This window comes from Leptodactylus fuscus, chromosome 4 (assembly GCF_031893055.1).
Source record: "Leptodactylus fuscus isolate aLepFus1 chromosome 4, aLepFus1.hap2, whole genome shotgun sequence".
NCBI classification, from domain to species: Eukaryota; Metazoa; Chordata; class Amphibia; order Anura; family Leptodactylidae; genus Leptodactylus; species Leptodactylus fuscus.
In genome coordinates, this window is record NC_134268.1 from 51,755,432 (window position 1) to 51,770,714 (window position 15,283).

The 15,283-nt window shown below is 41.0% G+C and overlaps 1 protein-coding gene across 1 annotated transcript in view; it reads left to right on the forward strand.

Moving 5' to 3' along the window:
* PPP1R42 (protein phosphatase 1 regulatory subunit 42) overlaps positions 1-13,302 on the forward strand; it is a 30,548-nt gene extending 17,246 nt beyond the window's left edge. Inside the window, exon 8 of the mRNA XM_075270452.1 lies at positions 13,021-13,302. Within this exon, the coding sequence (XP_075126553.1) occupies positions 13,021-13,105 (85 nt within the window). The 3' untranslated portion in view covers positions 13,106-13,302. The remainder of the gene's footprint in view (positions 1-13,020) is intronic.
* The last annotated feature ends 1,981 nt before the right edge of the window (positions 13,303-15,283 follow it).

Sequence of the window (15,283 nt, forward strand, 5' to 3'; positions counted from 1 at the left end):
TTTTTTTTAAGTGTTTTTTTTTTTTTTTTTACTATTTTATTATCCCCCGCCTAGGGGGCTTGAACCTGCAATCATTTGATTGCAAGTCCCATAGACGGCAATACAAGTGTATTGCCGTCTATGGGAGATTCTATACATTACTATCGCGGAGTGTCATAGACCAGCCGCGATAGTAATATATATCTATGACAGGCCTGGGAGCCTTCATTAGGCTCCCGGCTGTCATCGGAACAGGTTGGCTCCTGCGGCCTCGCCGTGCAGGAGCCGGCCTGCATCACTAAAGGTATGGGGCCGGTGGGGACCGGCCCCGGGGCTAACTAACTGCCCGGACCTGCGGAGGAGGAGCGGATTTGCAGCATGGCCGCGCTACTGCCACCGCTGGTTTTCTTCAGCGGCAGGAGCGTGGCAATCTGCAGGCCCCGGCAGCTAAGACACTCCCCGGCATCTGCTGTAATAGACCGGCGGATGCCGGGGAGTGTCTTAGCTGCCGGGGCCTGCAGATTGCCACGCTCCTGCCGCTGAAGAAAACCAGCGGTGGCAGTAGCGCGGCCATGCTGCAAATCCGCTCCTCCCCCTACATTCAGACTATAAGACGCACCCTCATTTACCTCCAAAATTTGGGGGGAAAAAGTGCATCTTATAGTCCGAAAAATACGGTAACTGCACTGATATCTCTAGCAACGGGGTATATACTGGGAAAGCCCACACTGTGTGTTGAATTCAAAGCACATCGATGAGGACATGAAAGGTCCTCTTTAAATCTTGGTGCAACCCCTTCAATATACAGTACAGTGTTCAGTATGAATGCCATGTCACTGTAGCTGGTGGCACACTGCTCAGTGTATTCCACTGTGTGGACCAGGCTTATACTTCTTTTGTATCCACATCTCTGGCTGAAAGGAAGCAGCAAAACATTCAGATGTGAATCCATAGGAGGAATTTTCAAATGGTGAGGAAAATGATCTTCAGATCCACTCTTCATCGTGAACAGAAGGATAAATGTACAAAATGTAGCATAATACACACGTGTGCCCTGACTGTATCTCTAAGTGTCAAGTGATAAGTTTGCCAAGTGATAAAAATATACTGATACAGGTTCATATGTATATAATGTGTGAGGAAAAAGCATTGTGGGATTCTTCTTTGCACTCTGTACTATAGAAGTATTTTCCACCATGCATGAGTCCTAAGTCTTCAAAACAGGTGGAAGTATTACATATTGTAACATCTCTGCCTGTTCGGGCCTCTGCGCCACCCTCTGCTCGCATGCTGCGGCGCCGGAGGCGTGTGCAGTTTGACAATTTGCTTAAGGTTTTTAGTTGCACTGTGTGAACACGGCTCTAGTCCTTAATTGGATTTGCACCACACCCGTCTTCTGCCAAGGTTGCCTCTGTTCATTAAGTGGTTAATCTGTCTTGCCTGTGATTGACAGCTTTTCTTCCTGTCAGGTTCTGGGCGGGTTCTTCCTCCCCTATTTAGTCTTGGCTCACAGTCACACTGGTGCCGGTTATTGCCTCTAGCTTTCTGGTATCTCTTGCTGTTATTTACTTGTATGCTAATCTTTGACCTCTGACTTTCCTACTGACTATTCTCTTGACTCCGATTTGGCACTGCATCGCTCTCTTGTTACCGAATCCTGGCTACCTGACCTCCCTTTGTTGTTGTACGTCTTGTCTGCGTTTTGTGTTTCACGTATTCAGGGAGGGATTGTCTTCGTGGTTGTCGCCTATTACCTAGGATAGGGTCTGGCAATAGGAAGGGCAAGCGGGGGGCTTCAGTTTAGGGCTCACTGTCCCTTGTGCCCCTCCCTCCAGGGTTCACCAGCAGCTTCTGGGGAATTATCATCTGGCTATTCCCTAACACATATACAGTATTTAAATATCAAGATCCTAAAGGGTTATTCATATCTTAGATATTTATGGCATGTGCTGTACATTTCCCATAAATAAATATCCTACAGATATGGGTCTCACCTCTGGGACCCAATACTTGTCTTATGGCTACCTGGAACAGAGAACTAGCTGCGCATGCGCAGTTCTCTTTAGGGCTAGTTCACATGGGGGCAAAGAGGCTGATTTTGACAGCGGATTTTGCTTCAAAATCTGCCCCTTTACAATAGTGGTCTATGTAGACTGCTAGCTTTTTTTTCTGCTAGCAGAAAAAAAGAAGCAACATGACCTTTCTTCAGGCGTTTTCCACCTGAAGAAAGCAATAGAAGTGAATGGGAGGTGAAAAACGCGCGTTTTTTTTTTTTGCAAAAACGTGGAATTTTTTTGCAAAAAAAAAAACGCTCGGAAAAAAACATGATGCGTTTTTTTTTCGGCCCATTCACTTTACAGGAGGGGAAAACAGCCTGGCGTTTTTTGAAGCGGTTTTTACAAAAAAACACTCCAAAAAAAGCTACAAAAAGCGCGGCAAGGTCCAAAAAAAGCTTCCTAATTTACGTGTGAACTAAGCCTAATTCACTTTCATAGTAGTAAATAGTGAAAGCTATCCATACATACCGTATTTTTCGGACTATAAGACGCACTTTTTTTCCCCCAAATTTGGGGGGAAAAGAAGGGTGCGTCTTATAGGCCGAATGTGGCGCCTGGCATCCGCTCTAATAGAGAGGCGGAAGCCGGCAAGTGATAGACGCCATTACAGGTGCCGGGGCCTGAGACATCGCTGCCCTGCCCTGCATGAAGCCAGCAGCGGGAGGAGTGATGCTATTCCGCTCCTCCGTCCCCCCGCCGCTGGCTTCATGCAGGGCAGGGCAGCGATGTCTCAGGCCCCGGCGTCTATCCCTCCCCGGCATCCGCCTCTCTAGTACAGCGGATGCCGGGTCTATATTGGTGGCCCCTTCTCCCCCGGGGCCGGTCCCCACCGGCCCCGTACCTGTAAAGTTGCAGGCCAGCTCCTGCGTGGCGATATCGCAGGAGCCGACCTGTTCGGGTGACAGCCGGGAGCCTAATGAGGCTCCCAGGCCTGTCACTGCTATATTAGTATTGCGGCTGGGTCTATGACCAGCTGTAATACTAATACACAGAATGTCCCATAGACGGCAATACAGTTGTATTTCTGTCTATGGGACTTGCGATCAAGTGACCGCAGGTTCAAGCCCCGGGGGGGGAATAAAATAGTAAAAAAAAAAAAAAGCTTTAAAAATATATAATAAAAATATGAAATAAATAAAAGTTCTAAATCACCTCCTGTCCCTAGAATATATATATAAAAGTAGAAAATCATATATCATAAACCACCGTTTTTTTTTTCAATAAAAGGTGATCTAAGCAATAGATGTTCCCCAAAATAGTATAACTAAAAAGTACTTCTGGACCCGCAAAAAAAAACACTCTATGCATCCCCGTACAGCTGCAGGGTCACCTGTCAATGTGGCCTTGCAGCTGTTGCAAAACTACAACTCCCATATATTAAATATTTTACCAGTTTTTGCTTCAAAATTTTTTTTCCCTATTTTCCTCCTCTAAAACCTAGGTGCGTCTTATAGTCCAGTGCGTCTTATAGTCCGAAAAATACGGTAACTACCTTTCTATTCTCAGTAGCTGTAAGATGGCGTTAGGGACCTTGAGGTAGGACTAAACTAAGCCAATAAGAGATGTAGTGACAAACTAGACACTCTAATGTGACAGATTAATCAAACAGCATTAGACACTGTAATAAAGTAAATCTGTTAGTAAATCTGCCCCTGTATCTTTCCAGACCAGTCTTCTGACTAGCATTATTTACCCAGACTTTCCTAGGCATTTTTTTCTACTTTGTCTGAAAATGTAGACCCTTACCATGTCATGCTCCAGTGCTTAAACTCAATGCCTACATGGGATTGTTTCCAAAAGTTTTTCATCTTGAAGAATATATGCAAATATTCTATTTTTTATGGCTTTGAGTGATAGGTGGAAGGGAATTTCAGCATAATTAGTTTTCTTTTTGCTGTATTGAATATATATAGCTATGACAAGAAGTTGGAGCTACTCCTATTGGTATATGACAGGGCTCAATACTGTGTATATTCAGCCCCTTCCTCTTCACATTATTAAAGCTGCCTATTGAAGGTTACTCAGCGATGACATCAGTACAACCCCTTTACAGCTCTACAATATATTTATTTACTCTGTGATGAGAAATGAAAGCAATATTCTGTAAACGATAAGGAACACTAAAGACCAGGCTAACCACAAGTTGTACGCTGCAGCAGAAAGCACCTACCTGCAGGTTATCCCTCCCCCCCCACGTTACACTATAGACCAGTCTGATGGAATTAATGAACCATATACATTGTATATTTCTCTGACAAGAGATGCGTGACGATGATGTCACATGGTTCATGTTTACATATGGGGGTACATAGCGGTTATTCTAAAATATTTTTTTTGTAAATAATGGATAAAATACCAGAATATGTGTGTGGGTCTCACCTCTTACATAAAACGCAAGTCATGGCATAACTGATGCATGCTTTGTATTACATTACCAGCATTTGTTATATCTTTTACGGGAATTTAATATTTATAGCCTGTCCTTAGGATACCCATGTATAAATGTATCACATTTCAGTAAAGAGATGGCTGCCAGGATCTTTCATACCCAGGACTTTAAAGCATGTCTCTAATTATAAACTAATGTTTGATAAATGAATAATATCAGTGACTATAAGAAACTTTGTAATATATTTTGTTAAAGAAATAATTTTCCCACTTCACTTACCAGATTGACCTACTTTTTACATTGAATTCTATGGAGAGGGGAAGGGGGAGGATCAGGCTGCTGGGAAAAGACACACACATAGGTGCTAAGCTACACTCACAGTCAGAGAACACCTTTGACACTACTTTATCTTTTAAGAAAAGATTCTACCACTACACAGAATGTGGCAATTGATCAATTAAGAACTTGGCAGCGACCTCCTTCTGCTCTTCTCCTCTCCATAGACTTCTGTGTGTGAGGCTGAAGACAGATTGGATGCTTTCAGACTTAACAGTCTGAGTAAAGGGAATGAGGATGAAAGCAGTCTAATAAGTGAAGAAGGAAACAGATTTCTTTAATAATATATATTACAAAGTTTCTTATATTCACCTGTACTATTAATTTATGAAAAGCTGTTACATAATTGGAGGTATGATTTAACCCTAACAAGAAAGAATCTTCTATGTTTAGAGGAAAGAAGGTTTCTACGCCAATATAGAAGGGGGTTCTTTGCTGTCATGGGGAGTTCACTAGAAAAGTTCGAGTCAGCCATGGATGTCTTTACTTGAGTGTAACAATATTTTATATAAGAAATATGCAAATCTCTATTCCAGGATGTAATTAGGAAAACAATGCCTCTGCTATTTTATATAGTAATACTTACACTAGTAGTTATTGGAATTCTTGTTGTTGGGTTCTTGAGCCAGGGATTTCTTCTGATTGCCAGATTTGTAGTTAGGGAGGAATTTTTCTACTAAAATTAGAAAAATTGGCTTCTACCTTCCTCTGGATATATATTTCAGGATAATGCTGAATTGGATCAAAATATTATTTCAGCTTTACACACTATGTCTCCATGAGATGCCACCAGTGTCACCCCCACTGATCCAATGTTTGAAGGGCTTGTGCAGCTGTGCACCTTCTTCATGTCCAGTGACGTAAATTGCTGAATGTGGTACTGAATAGGACAGACATATATATATATATATATATATATATATATATATATATATATATATATATATATCTTAGTAAGGCACAGGTACTGTAAAATATATGATAATGTATCTGGTACAGGAGAGCCTGCAGCACCTCCTAGCACTTTTTCATACAGCAGAGTTTTGGAGGGCCAGGTTTGAAAACAGTCACGGCTTTTGTTGTTTTGCTTTTGTTAGTACATCGCCCCATGTAAGCAGGGCTGTGTGCAAACTGTATGGGGATGAAAGATATGTTTATCCCTGCATGGCAGCAAAGATGGATGAACGAACAGCAGGTTATCAGGAATGAACTTCCCTAGGAATGTCCATTCCTGATCAATGCCTCACATGTTTGATCTTTGTATAAGGGTTTGGTTCACATTTAGGGTGCATTCACACTGAGTAAACGCTAGCTTATTTTGTAAAGTAAAATTACACTTGTAAATTTTGCTATCCCATTGACTTCAATGACATTTTACAGGCGTATTTTTACAGGCGTATTTTTACAGGCGTATTTTTTACAGGCGTATTTTTACACTTGTAAAAAAATATCATTGAAGTCAATGGGATAGCAAAATTTACAAGTGTAATTTTACTTTACAAAATAAGCTAGCGTTTACTCAGTGTGAATGCACCCTTACAATAACCATTTTTATTGTTCTGCTTATAGGAACAAACCAACAGAAATGACTGCAGTACCAGAGGTGTTGTGTGACAGATACCAATGTGCCTAACAGACCACATTGACTATGATTGGGTCCCTTTGGTTTCTATCATGGTGTTTGTCATTTGATCATACAAAATAGTGCAGAACACACTGGCACACACTTCAGTGGAGATGTGAACACAGCCTAAGGGTGCATTCACACGGAGTAAAGTGAAATCAATGTGTTGTGCGCAGAAGACGGAACCCATTGAACTCAATGGGAGTCTTTTTATCAGCACTAATTCTGCCGTGAGTTATTGTACCAGACTCAGCGCCACTTTACTCCGTGTGAATGCACCCTTAGGGCCCCTTCACACCACTGATACGCTGCCTGATTCTGAACTTAAAACATGGTCAGAATCAGCGCGTATAAAGCAGATCCCATTCATTTCAATGGGGAGCCGGCATACGAGCGCTCCCCGTTAAAATGAATGGGCTGCTTTTTACTCTACGAGCGCTCCCATTGAAGTGAATGGGAAGCGCTCACATGTACGGCTCGCCGTGTGAAGGGGCCCGGTGCTCGGCTCAGTCCGAGCCGTACACGTGAGCGCTTCCCATTCACTCCAATGGGAGTGCTTGTAGAGTAAAAAGCAGCCCATTCATTTCAACGGGGAGCGCTCGTATGCCGGCTCCCCATTGAAATGAATGGGATCTGCTTTATACGCGCTGATTCTAAACGTGTTTTAACGTTCAGAATCAGGCAGCGTATCAGTAGTGTGAAGGGGCCCTGAAGATGTAAAATGCCAATTATAGACTTTTGCAAAATGGCACCTCCTTATCTACTTCCTTAGAGTCAGACATTTTATGTAAGCATTCCCATTGGCCCTGTACAAGTTTCAAGTAATAAGAAGACATAATATAAGTCCATGTACCATACTGTACCCCTGAATACTACCAATTTCATATAGAGGTATATAGAAAGTGACATAAAACTATGCCATATTGGGGAGCTACTCACAGACTGTATTGAGAAGCCATTATTAACCCTATATTGAGCATATTCATTTTGGAAGCCATTCAAGCCAATGATATAATCAGTAGTGTCATTCGGTGAGCTCGGCCATAAATTAATACAACACATAGTCAGTGTAGTCGGGTAACACAGTGACATTTACTTTGTGGCTGGTGAATGAGAATTCAGCCTGTGTAACAGTTTGTCATTGTGACAGGTAGCTGTGACCCAACATGGCAGAGCACATACAACGTATTCACATGCATAAATATGACCTGCATGTGGATTATTCACTATGCGTCTTTTTGATACCTTTGTCTCTTGGTATTAATCAAAAAAGTTGGGCATAAATGTTCCTTTCTAAAGAGTAGATTCATGAGGAACAATAATGTAGTGTTTTACTAAGCTTAGCCTCATTACATATTAAATATGCTTAATAAAGCTGACCGGCGGGGTTTCCTGAATCTTACTACTGTAATCATTGCGGAGAATAAAATGGCATAAATTAATCTAAAATTATGCATCACTATGCTACAAGTACAGGGCTTAAACCTCTGGGTACACTATCTTTATTCACTAGGAATCCTAGGCAGAATTTCAATTGACTTACTTTGGAGATGGATTAATTTCAGGTTGTTTGAAAGAAATAAAAAGACACATTTACTGAGGATACATTCGGTTCTTCTATCTTTTCTCAATAAAAGGCCCCATTAAGATCTCATCTTTTATACATCCGTTTAGCAGATCTGTTTAACCCCTGCTAAAAATGGCCATCCATTTACAAAAAAAGGATACTACATTTTTGTCCCCGTTCAAAAAACAGACAGAAACTGAACCACTTTTTTTTTTCTTTATTAGAGTTGATCTCTATGTAAATGGATGGCCATCTTTTTGCATCTGTATTTTGTATCTGTTAAAGGGATCTGCAAAAATTGTGATCTGAATAGAGCCTAAAAAAGTTACTTTTCTATAAGTGGTTTTCTGCAAGTGCTGCAGTATAGTAAAAATCTTTTTATATATTAAAAGGAACCTGACAAAACCCTTTCTGCCACCCTGAGGTTATTTAATTAAAGACTTAAAGAGGAACTTTCATATCCTTATCAATGTGCGGTATTACAGCCCACTAGAAAGCTGAAAGTGTGCTGAATTCAGCGCACTGTTGGCTTTCCCGGTATGTGTTGCGGTGCTGGAGATATTGGTGCTGTTAATTTCGGCACCAATATCTCCCCACTGTCAGAAGGGCAGGCTTTACAGCCTAGCGTCAATGCTGGGCGGTAAGGAACACCCCTCTGACAGTACAAGGCTATGTTAGGCCCTTGTTCACACGGGGCAAGAGGGGGCGGATTTTGGCACAGAATCCTCCTCAAAATCCGCCCCCTCACAGTAGGTCTATGTAGACTGCTAGCGGTCTTTTTTCCACTAGCGATTTGTTCCCGCTAGCGGAAAAAAGAAGCGAGCTGCCCTTTCTTGAGGCGGATTCTACCTCAGGAAATCAATACAAGTGAATGGGAGGTGGAAAACCGCATCCCGGTTTTTGGCAAAAACCGCAACAAAAAAAATGGCAAGTGGTTTTTAAAGGTCCATTTGCTGTGCTGGAGGAAAAAACCGTCTGGCAGTTTTACCCAAAGCCGCTCCAAAAACCGGCTCAATGTCAAAAACCGCTTCCTAAGGCTCCGTTCCCACGTAGTAACGCGCTGCGCATTCTGACACGTGTCTGAGTGAGGCGCTTCAAAACAGATCCCATTGACTTCAATGTGCGCCGACTTACGTGCGCTACACATTGAAATCAATGGGTTACAAAGCCTCCCATTCATTTCAATGTGTAGTGTGTGTAAGCCGGCACACATTGAAGACAATTGGATCTGTTTTGAAGCGCCTCACTCAGACACGTGTTTACGTGTCAGAATGCGCGGCGCGTTACTCCATGGGAACGGAGCCAAATTCCTGATTATTTTTTTTTTCCGGACCAAATTCCGCCACACCCTATTCACGTGTGAACTAACCCTTAGAGTACTGTCAGAGGAAGGCATTCCTCACAGCCAAGCATCAGGCGGCATACCTGAATTCAGTGCAGTCAGCTTTCTAGTGGTATATAGTACTGCACATTGATGAGGACATACAAGGACTTTAATACATACTGAGAAATGACAACATCTGGCTGACTCCTGTCTGGTTCTCATTTCTGTGACCTGGGTCAGTACACCTTGTTTCACATTGTACACGCAGCAGATTGAGCACATGCGCAGTGAAACAGAAGTGTACCAAATCGACTTCACCATCTCAGTAAGTGTTTATTTAAATACCCAAATAACCTCAGGATGGTCAGACATGTTACAGACAGGTTTTAAACTCTAACCTACTGGTGCCTAAGGACATGTTGTTGGTTTAGTGTCCCCAAACTTGATGACAGGAACCCATTACTTTCCTGTTTAATACAAATAACCCTGCAGAAAACAGCCAAGCGAGTATACTGATAATTGTTCTTTGTTTTGTTAAAGAGTACCTCCGGTTATAAACAGCTTTTCATAAATGGATAATGAAGGTGAATATAAGAGACTTTGTAGTATGTCTTATTGAAGAAATCTATTTTCTTCTCCTCTTTTCAGACAGTTACTTTTTCTTTTAGTCTTAGAAAAGACACTCAAATAATTGCTGATGTTACACTCTGCCGTTTCTTGTTATTTTAAGACTGATAAGTTGTAGGTAAGAAGCCGATAATACACAGAATGAAACAAAAAAAAACCATAAGGGTGCATTCACACAGAGGAAAATGGTGTTGAATTTGGACCAGAATCCGCCTCAGAATCCATGTGGAAAAAAAAGCCTCCCATTGACTTCAATGGGAGGCTTTTTTTTCAGCACTGATTCTGATGCGGATTCTGCTCCAAATTCCTCACCATTTTCCTCTGTGTGAATGCACCCTAAGGGTCTTGCCCACATGGAGAATCCGAGCTAGTTTACATATAATCTTACTTTTGAATGGGTGGATGGATTTTATTAAAAAAAACAACCCACCAAATTGTTCAGGGGAACAGCAAGAATCAAACGTATGATGTATGGCATTTAGCATTTTCTACGTTGTAACAAGTGGAAAAGGAAACATCTCTTTACTAAGATATATTACAAAGTTTCTTATATTCACCTGTACTGTTCATTTCTGAAATGTTGTTTATGACTGGAGTGATGCTTTAAGCATAATTTTGATTAAGGTTTGGCAATCAGAATATATACAGTACATTTGCATTACAAAATCAAGCATGGAAGTTGTACATAAAAAAATTAAAGGTGATTGCAGAGTAACAAATGACATTATCTTACCTACAAGATACACATCACTTATACTGATGTGTCATATTGTTTATTTCAAATTAAAACACAAAGTGCCCTAACTTTCCTATCCAAATGCAGTTTTGTTCAGACAGAAGTTTTCCCCTGTGTTTCCTAACCTACCCAATGTCCCTCTGAGGACCTCTTTATTGTACCAGGAGGTGTATTTAAAGGGGATCTGTCACCAGCACCCAACATATTAACCTAGCCCCACGGATAGGTAGGTTGGGATCACTTGAATCAAAACTGTGTTTTTCCCTGGTGACTCCATTACCAAGATATTGCTGTTAATGTCAATATGCAAATGCACTTTTTGAAGCAATGAGTACATTGTCACTTATGTCTTTGGAGCAAAGACACTGAACCCATTGCTCGAAGGAGGCAATATCACGGCAATGGAGGCAATGTGTTCACACTATACCACATCTGTCTGTGGGGCTGGCTTGATATGCTGGGTTCTGGTGACAAACTCCCATTAAAGTGCTTTTCCCATCTTAAGGATCCTATCTATACTGGTAGCTTATGTAAATTGAAGACTTTTCCTAAATATATTGCTTTATAAATACTACTTTGTTTGCCTGCCATGTGAACTTATTCATCCCATCGTTTACTCAGTGTTACCATAACCATGGACCTGTGAGATAGGACAAGTGACATCAGACACTGCTCTGCCTACAGGACAATCAGTTCAGCTAAATGTAGTTTGCAGATAAAGCGGAGTCTGTTATCTATCTATGTAAACACACAGATAACACTGGGTCTATTCTCTACAAGCATGTGCATATTATCTGATCTGTATAAATATTGTGATACTTCATAGTGTCCCGTTCAGCAAGAGTGGGGGGGGGGGAGAAATACAGGAAGTGAGAAGAAGAGACAACAGGCAAACTTCTGAAACAGTGAGATGGGAAAACCCCATTAAATCTCATTAGTTGAGTGTCCTTCCTAGCTAGTATATCTCCAATCAACTTCTATGAAAAAAGGACTAAGTGGATTTATGTCTCTTTGTTTCATCCATATGCATCAGGTGTTTTATGGTGCTTTTGATTTCCTCAAGTTAAGGGTAAGTTCAGACAAAGTTTTTTGGCCCGGAACCTGAGATGGAGGCCGCCTCAGGTTCTGGACCAAAAGCCGGGTAACTGCGACTGAAAGCCGGTGCACTGCAATGAATGGACCTAGTCCAGAGGAGGGTGTGTCCTCAGGCCGAGTCGCCTCGCTTCTTTTTTCCGGGAACCGGAAGAAACAGCTACCGGAAAAAACTCCTGAGCGGCTCTCATTGATTTCAATGGGAGCCGTCTTTATGGTCAGGATATGGCCTCAAAATCCTGACCAAAAATCTCCGTGTGAACTTACCCTGAGGGTCCTGTGGTTGTAAACAGTGGTGCCAAAAGCAATTCATTGCTACCAATAGAATAATGTGGACAACCATACCATTATTCACAACTAAACTAGTGGCTTTGTCCTTGAAGTCCTGTGGGATATGATGAAAAATAATTCTCCTTACATCTAATGTATTGTCAGTATCCCTTATGTCTTAGGGCTCGTTCACATCTGCGCCCGGTCTCTGTTGTGCAGGTTTCCGTTTCCTGCATAAAACAGAGCAGGATACGGAAACCTGCAGGACTCTCTCTCACCCATTCATTTGAATGGATGAGAAAGATGTGCGGCGGTGAGCGTTTTACGCTCTCCGCCGCGAAACCGGGTTTTTTAATCCAGACACAGAGTCGGACATGCAGTACTCTGTGTCCGTATTTAAAAAAACGGTTTCGCGGCGGAGAGCATAAAACGCTCACGGCCGGACCCGGTCTGTGGTTTCCGTCTTCTTGCATGTAGAAGACGGAAAGCACAGAACGGAGTGCTGAACGCAGGTGTGAACCTAGTGTAACCTGTAATGAAAATCCAAATTATTGTCCATAACCTCTGTGAGCCAGGACATGAAAACAGTCCTTAGATGATCGCACTTTTTTCATGCTGTAAGTACTAGTAAGATAGGTCATCAATAGTCCCATGGCCTGTTTGTGGTGTGAGTGTCAAACCCCTATTGATATGATATTGATGACCCATCCTGGAAAACCCCTTTAAAGGAAATAAAGAATAAAAGATCATGATTATTCCAGGAAAAATATAAATTGAAGTTTTTGTGTCAGATAAGAAATATGAATCGCTGCTTGCTAAGACCTGTCTCCAGGTTTCTATTCAATAAATAAAGCTGCCTCGCAGACTCCAGAGTCTTGACATGTATTGTAAGAAAGATGAATTGGTGACTATGGCTGTAATACTAATTTGTCATTAGCATCAGATGCTTGTCTGTTTATTGTTTCAGTCTGACCGGTGTAATTGTGTTTGTAATATTGTGGTTTGTTTTGTCATTGTAGACAATTAGCCGTAAAGGATCCTACAAGCTCACTGCCTGGACAAGACGTTCTTGAACCACACCTCCGCAGCCAAGTAGTGCTCTAAGCACATAAAGAGGAGCGCGGTGCATTCCCATGTAATGCTACATTAATCATCTCTACCCAGATCTTCAGTAAAAAGCCAGCTAGCTTACCCATTGAAATCTCTGCAAACACACTCTAATAGGCAGGCCTAGAGTCTGCATCAACCTTTAAGGTTGGAGCTTTACAGTGACACCGCGATTTGCAGAAGGATCGTCAATTTATTTTTCCCATTAAAAACATTGATGTTTTACAGAAACTTACAGATGGCTCAGCGCTTCTGTGTGTCCCCAAGACTAAAGAACAATCTTTGTTCTATAAAAAAATAGACCTCACCTAAAAGAACTTTATATCATATTCTAAGAAAACCCATCAAATGAATAAATGTGGTTTTTATTATTGTTTTGCAGTGATTTAAGTTTTCTAAAATGCCACTGTTACGATAGATTTAGCTAGTGGTTATGGTTTCCACTATTACGTGTACAAGGTTTAGTTCTTTGGTGAAATTTTTCATCCAAAACCAGGAGTGAATAAAATAGGGCTAGGGGCTAGGACTACACAATGACATGTTGTTATGTAACGTGAGGTCACACAGTCATGCCACCAAATTACACCTTGTATATCACAAAAATCCTACTCTACCAGATAATATTCACATTGTCTATTATTAGATGCGACTAGCAGTACAACATTTGCAACTTTTAAGTCGCACAACCACAAGCCACCTTATAGCTATAGTCTTACACAAAACAACCTGCTTGTCTCTTGAATCTAGTACTGGAATTTGGGAAAAACAATGTATTAAAAAAACTGCACTAGAACTGCACATTGTGAACAAAGAAGCATTTTTTTCCAGAGGTTTTGTTGAATAAAAACTATGATAGGTCATATTAGTAATTTCTACTTGGAGATTGGTGCATTTAGACCACTAGGAATTGACAACATTTGCTCTAAACACACATTTTGGAGTTATTAGATTTTAATGATTTATGTTTTCTGTTCCTTGTCAGTTGCAACATTCTAATAAAGTTTTTAAAAACTGGTAAAAAATATTATTCCGCAGTACGTTGTTACAACTACTATGTACTGACATTCAGCAAATGGTTGCCTGGTTTATAAAATAAAAACATTATGTGAAATATTGGTATTTACTGTGTACTTGTAGTTTTTCCATTTTGTCAGTTTCAGATATATTATACTTTTCCTCTTCTGTTATTTTTGTATCTACATATTGTTATTAAGATTTTCTATCACCTCTTGGGCAAAAACCTGCTTAGATATACATTTAATTCTGACTGCACACTTCCACTAGAGAGAGCTTGAGAGTTCTCTGCATACTCTTGTATAGTGATGGAAAGTTTATTTTGGAGATTAGCTCCTTATGGTCTAGTTCACCCAAAAGATGAACTTAGTTCATTGTTTCTCTGGCTATGGATTACTGCCGAGAACTAGCCTGTTGTATAACATCACTACTAGATCTGTGGATGAGTTATAGTTCTGCTGAAATGATCGTAAGTATTTAATAGTCTGATCATGATTAATGCTAATGATAAAAGGCCTTGTAAAAATCTTAGATGTACAAAACTTCCTAAAAGTTAAAGCGTACCTCCAGTTAATAACAACTTTATTGTATTAAAATATAAGACATTTTGTAATGTATCTTATTAAGGAGATATGTTTCCTTCAGCACACACATATATATATATATATATATATATATATATATATATATACACACACACTCACCGGCCACTTTATTAGGTACACCATGCTAGTAACGGGTTGGACCCCCTTTTGCCTTCAGAACTGCCTCAATTCTTCGTGGCATAGATTCAACAAGGTGCTGGAAGCATTCCTCAGAGATTTTGGTCCATATTGACATGATGGCATCACACAGTTGCCGCAGATTTGTCGGCTGCACATCCATGATGCGAATCTCCCGTTCCACCACATCCCAAAGATGCTCTATTGGATTGAGATCTGGTGACTGTGGAGGCCATTGGAGTACAGTGAACTCATTGTCATGTTCAAGAAACCAGTCTGAGATGATTCCAGCTTTATGACATGGCGCATTATCCTGCTGAAAGTAGCCATCAGATGTTGGGTACATTGTGGTCATAAAGGGATGGACATGGTCAGCAACAATACTCAGGTAGGCTTTGGCGTTGCAACGATGCTCAATTGGTACCAAGGGGCCCAAAGA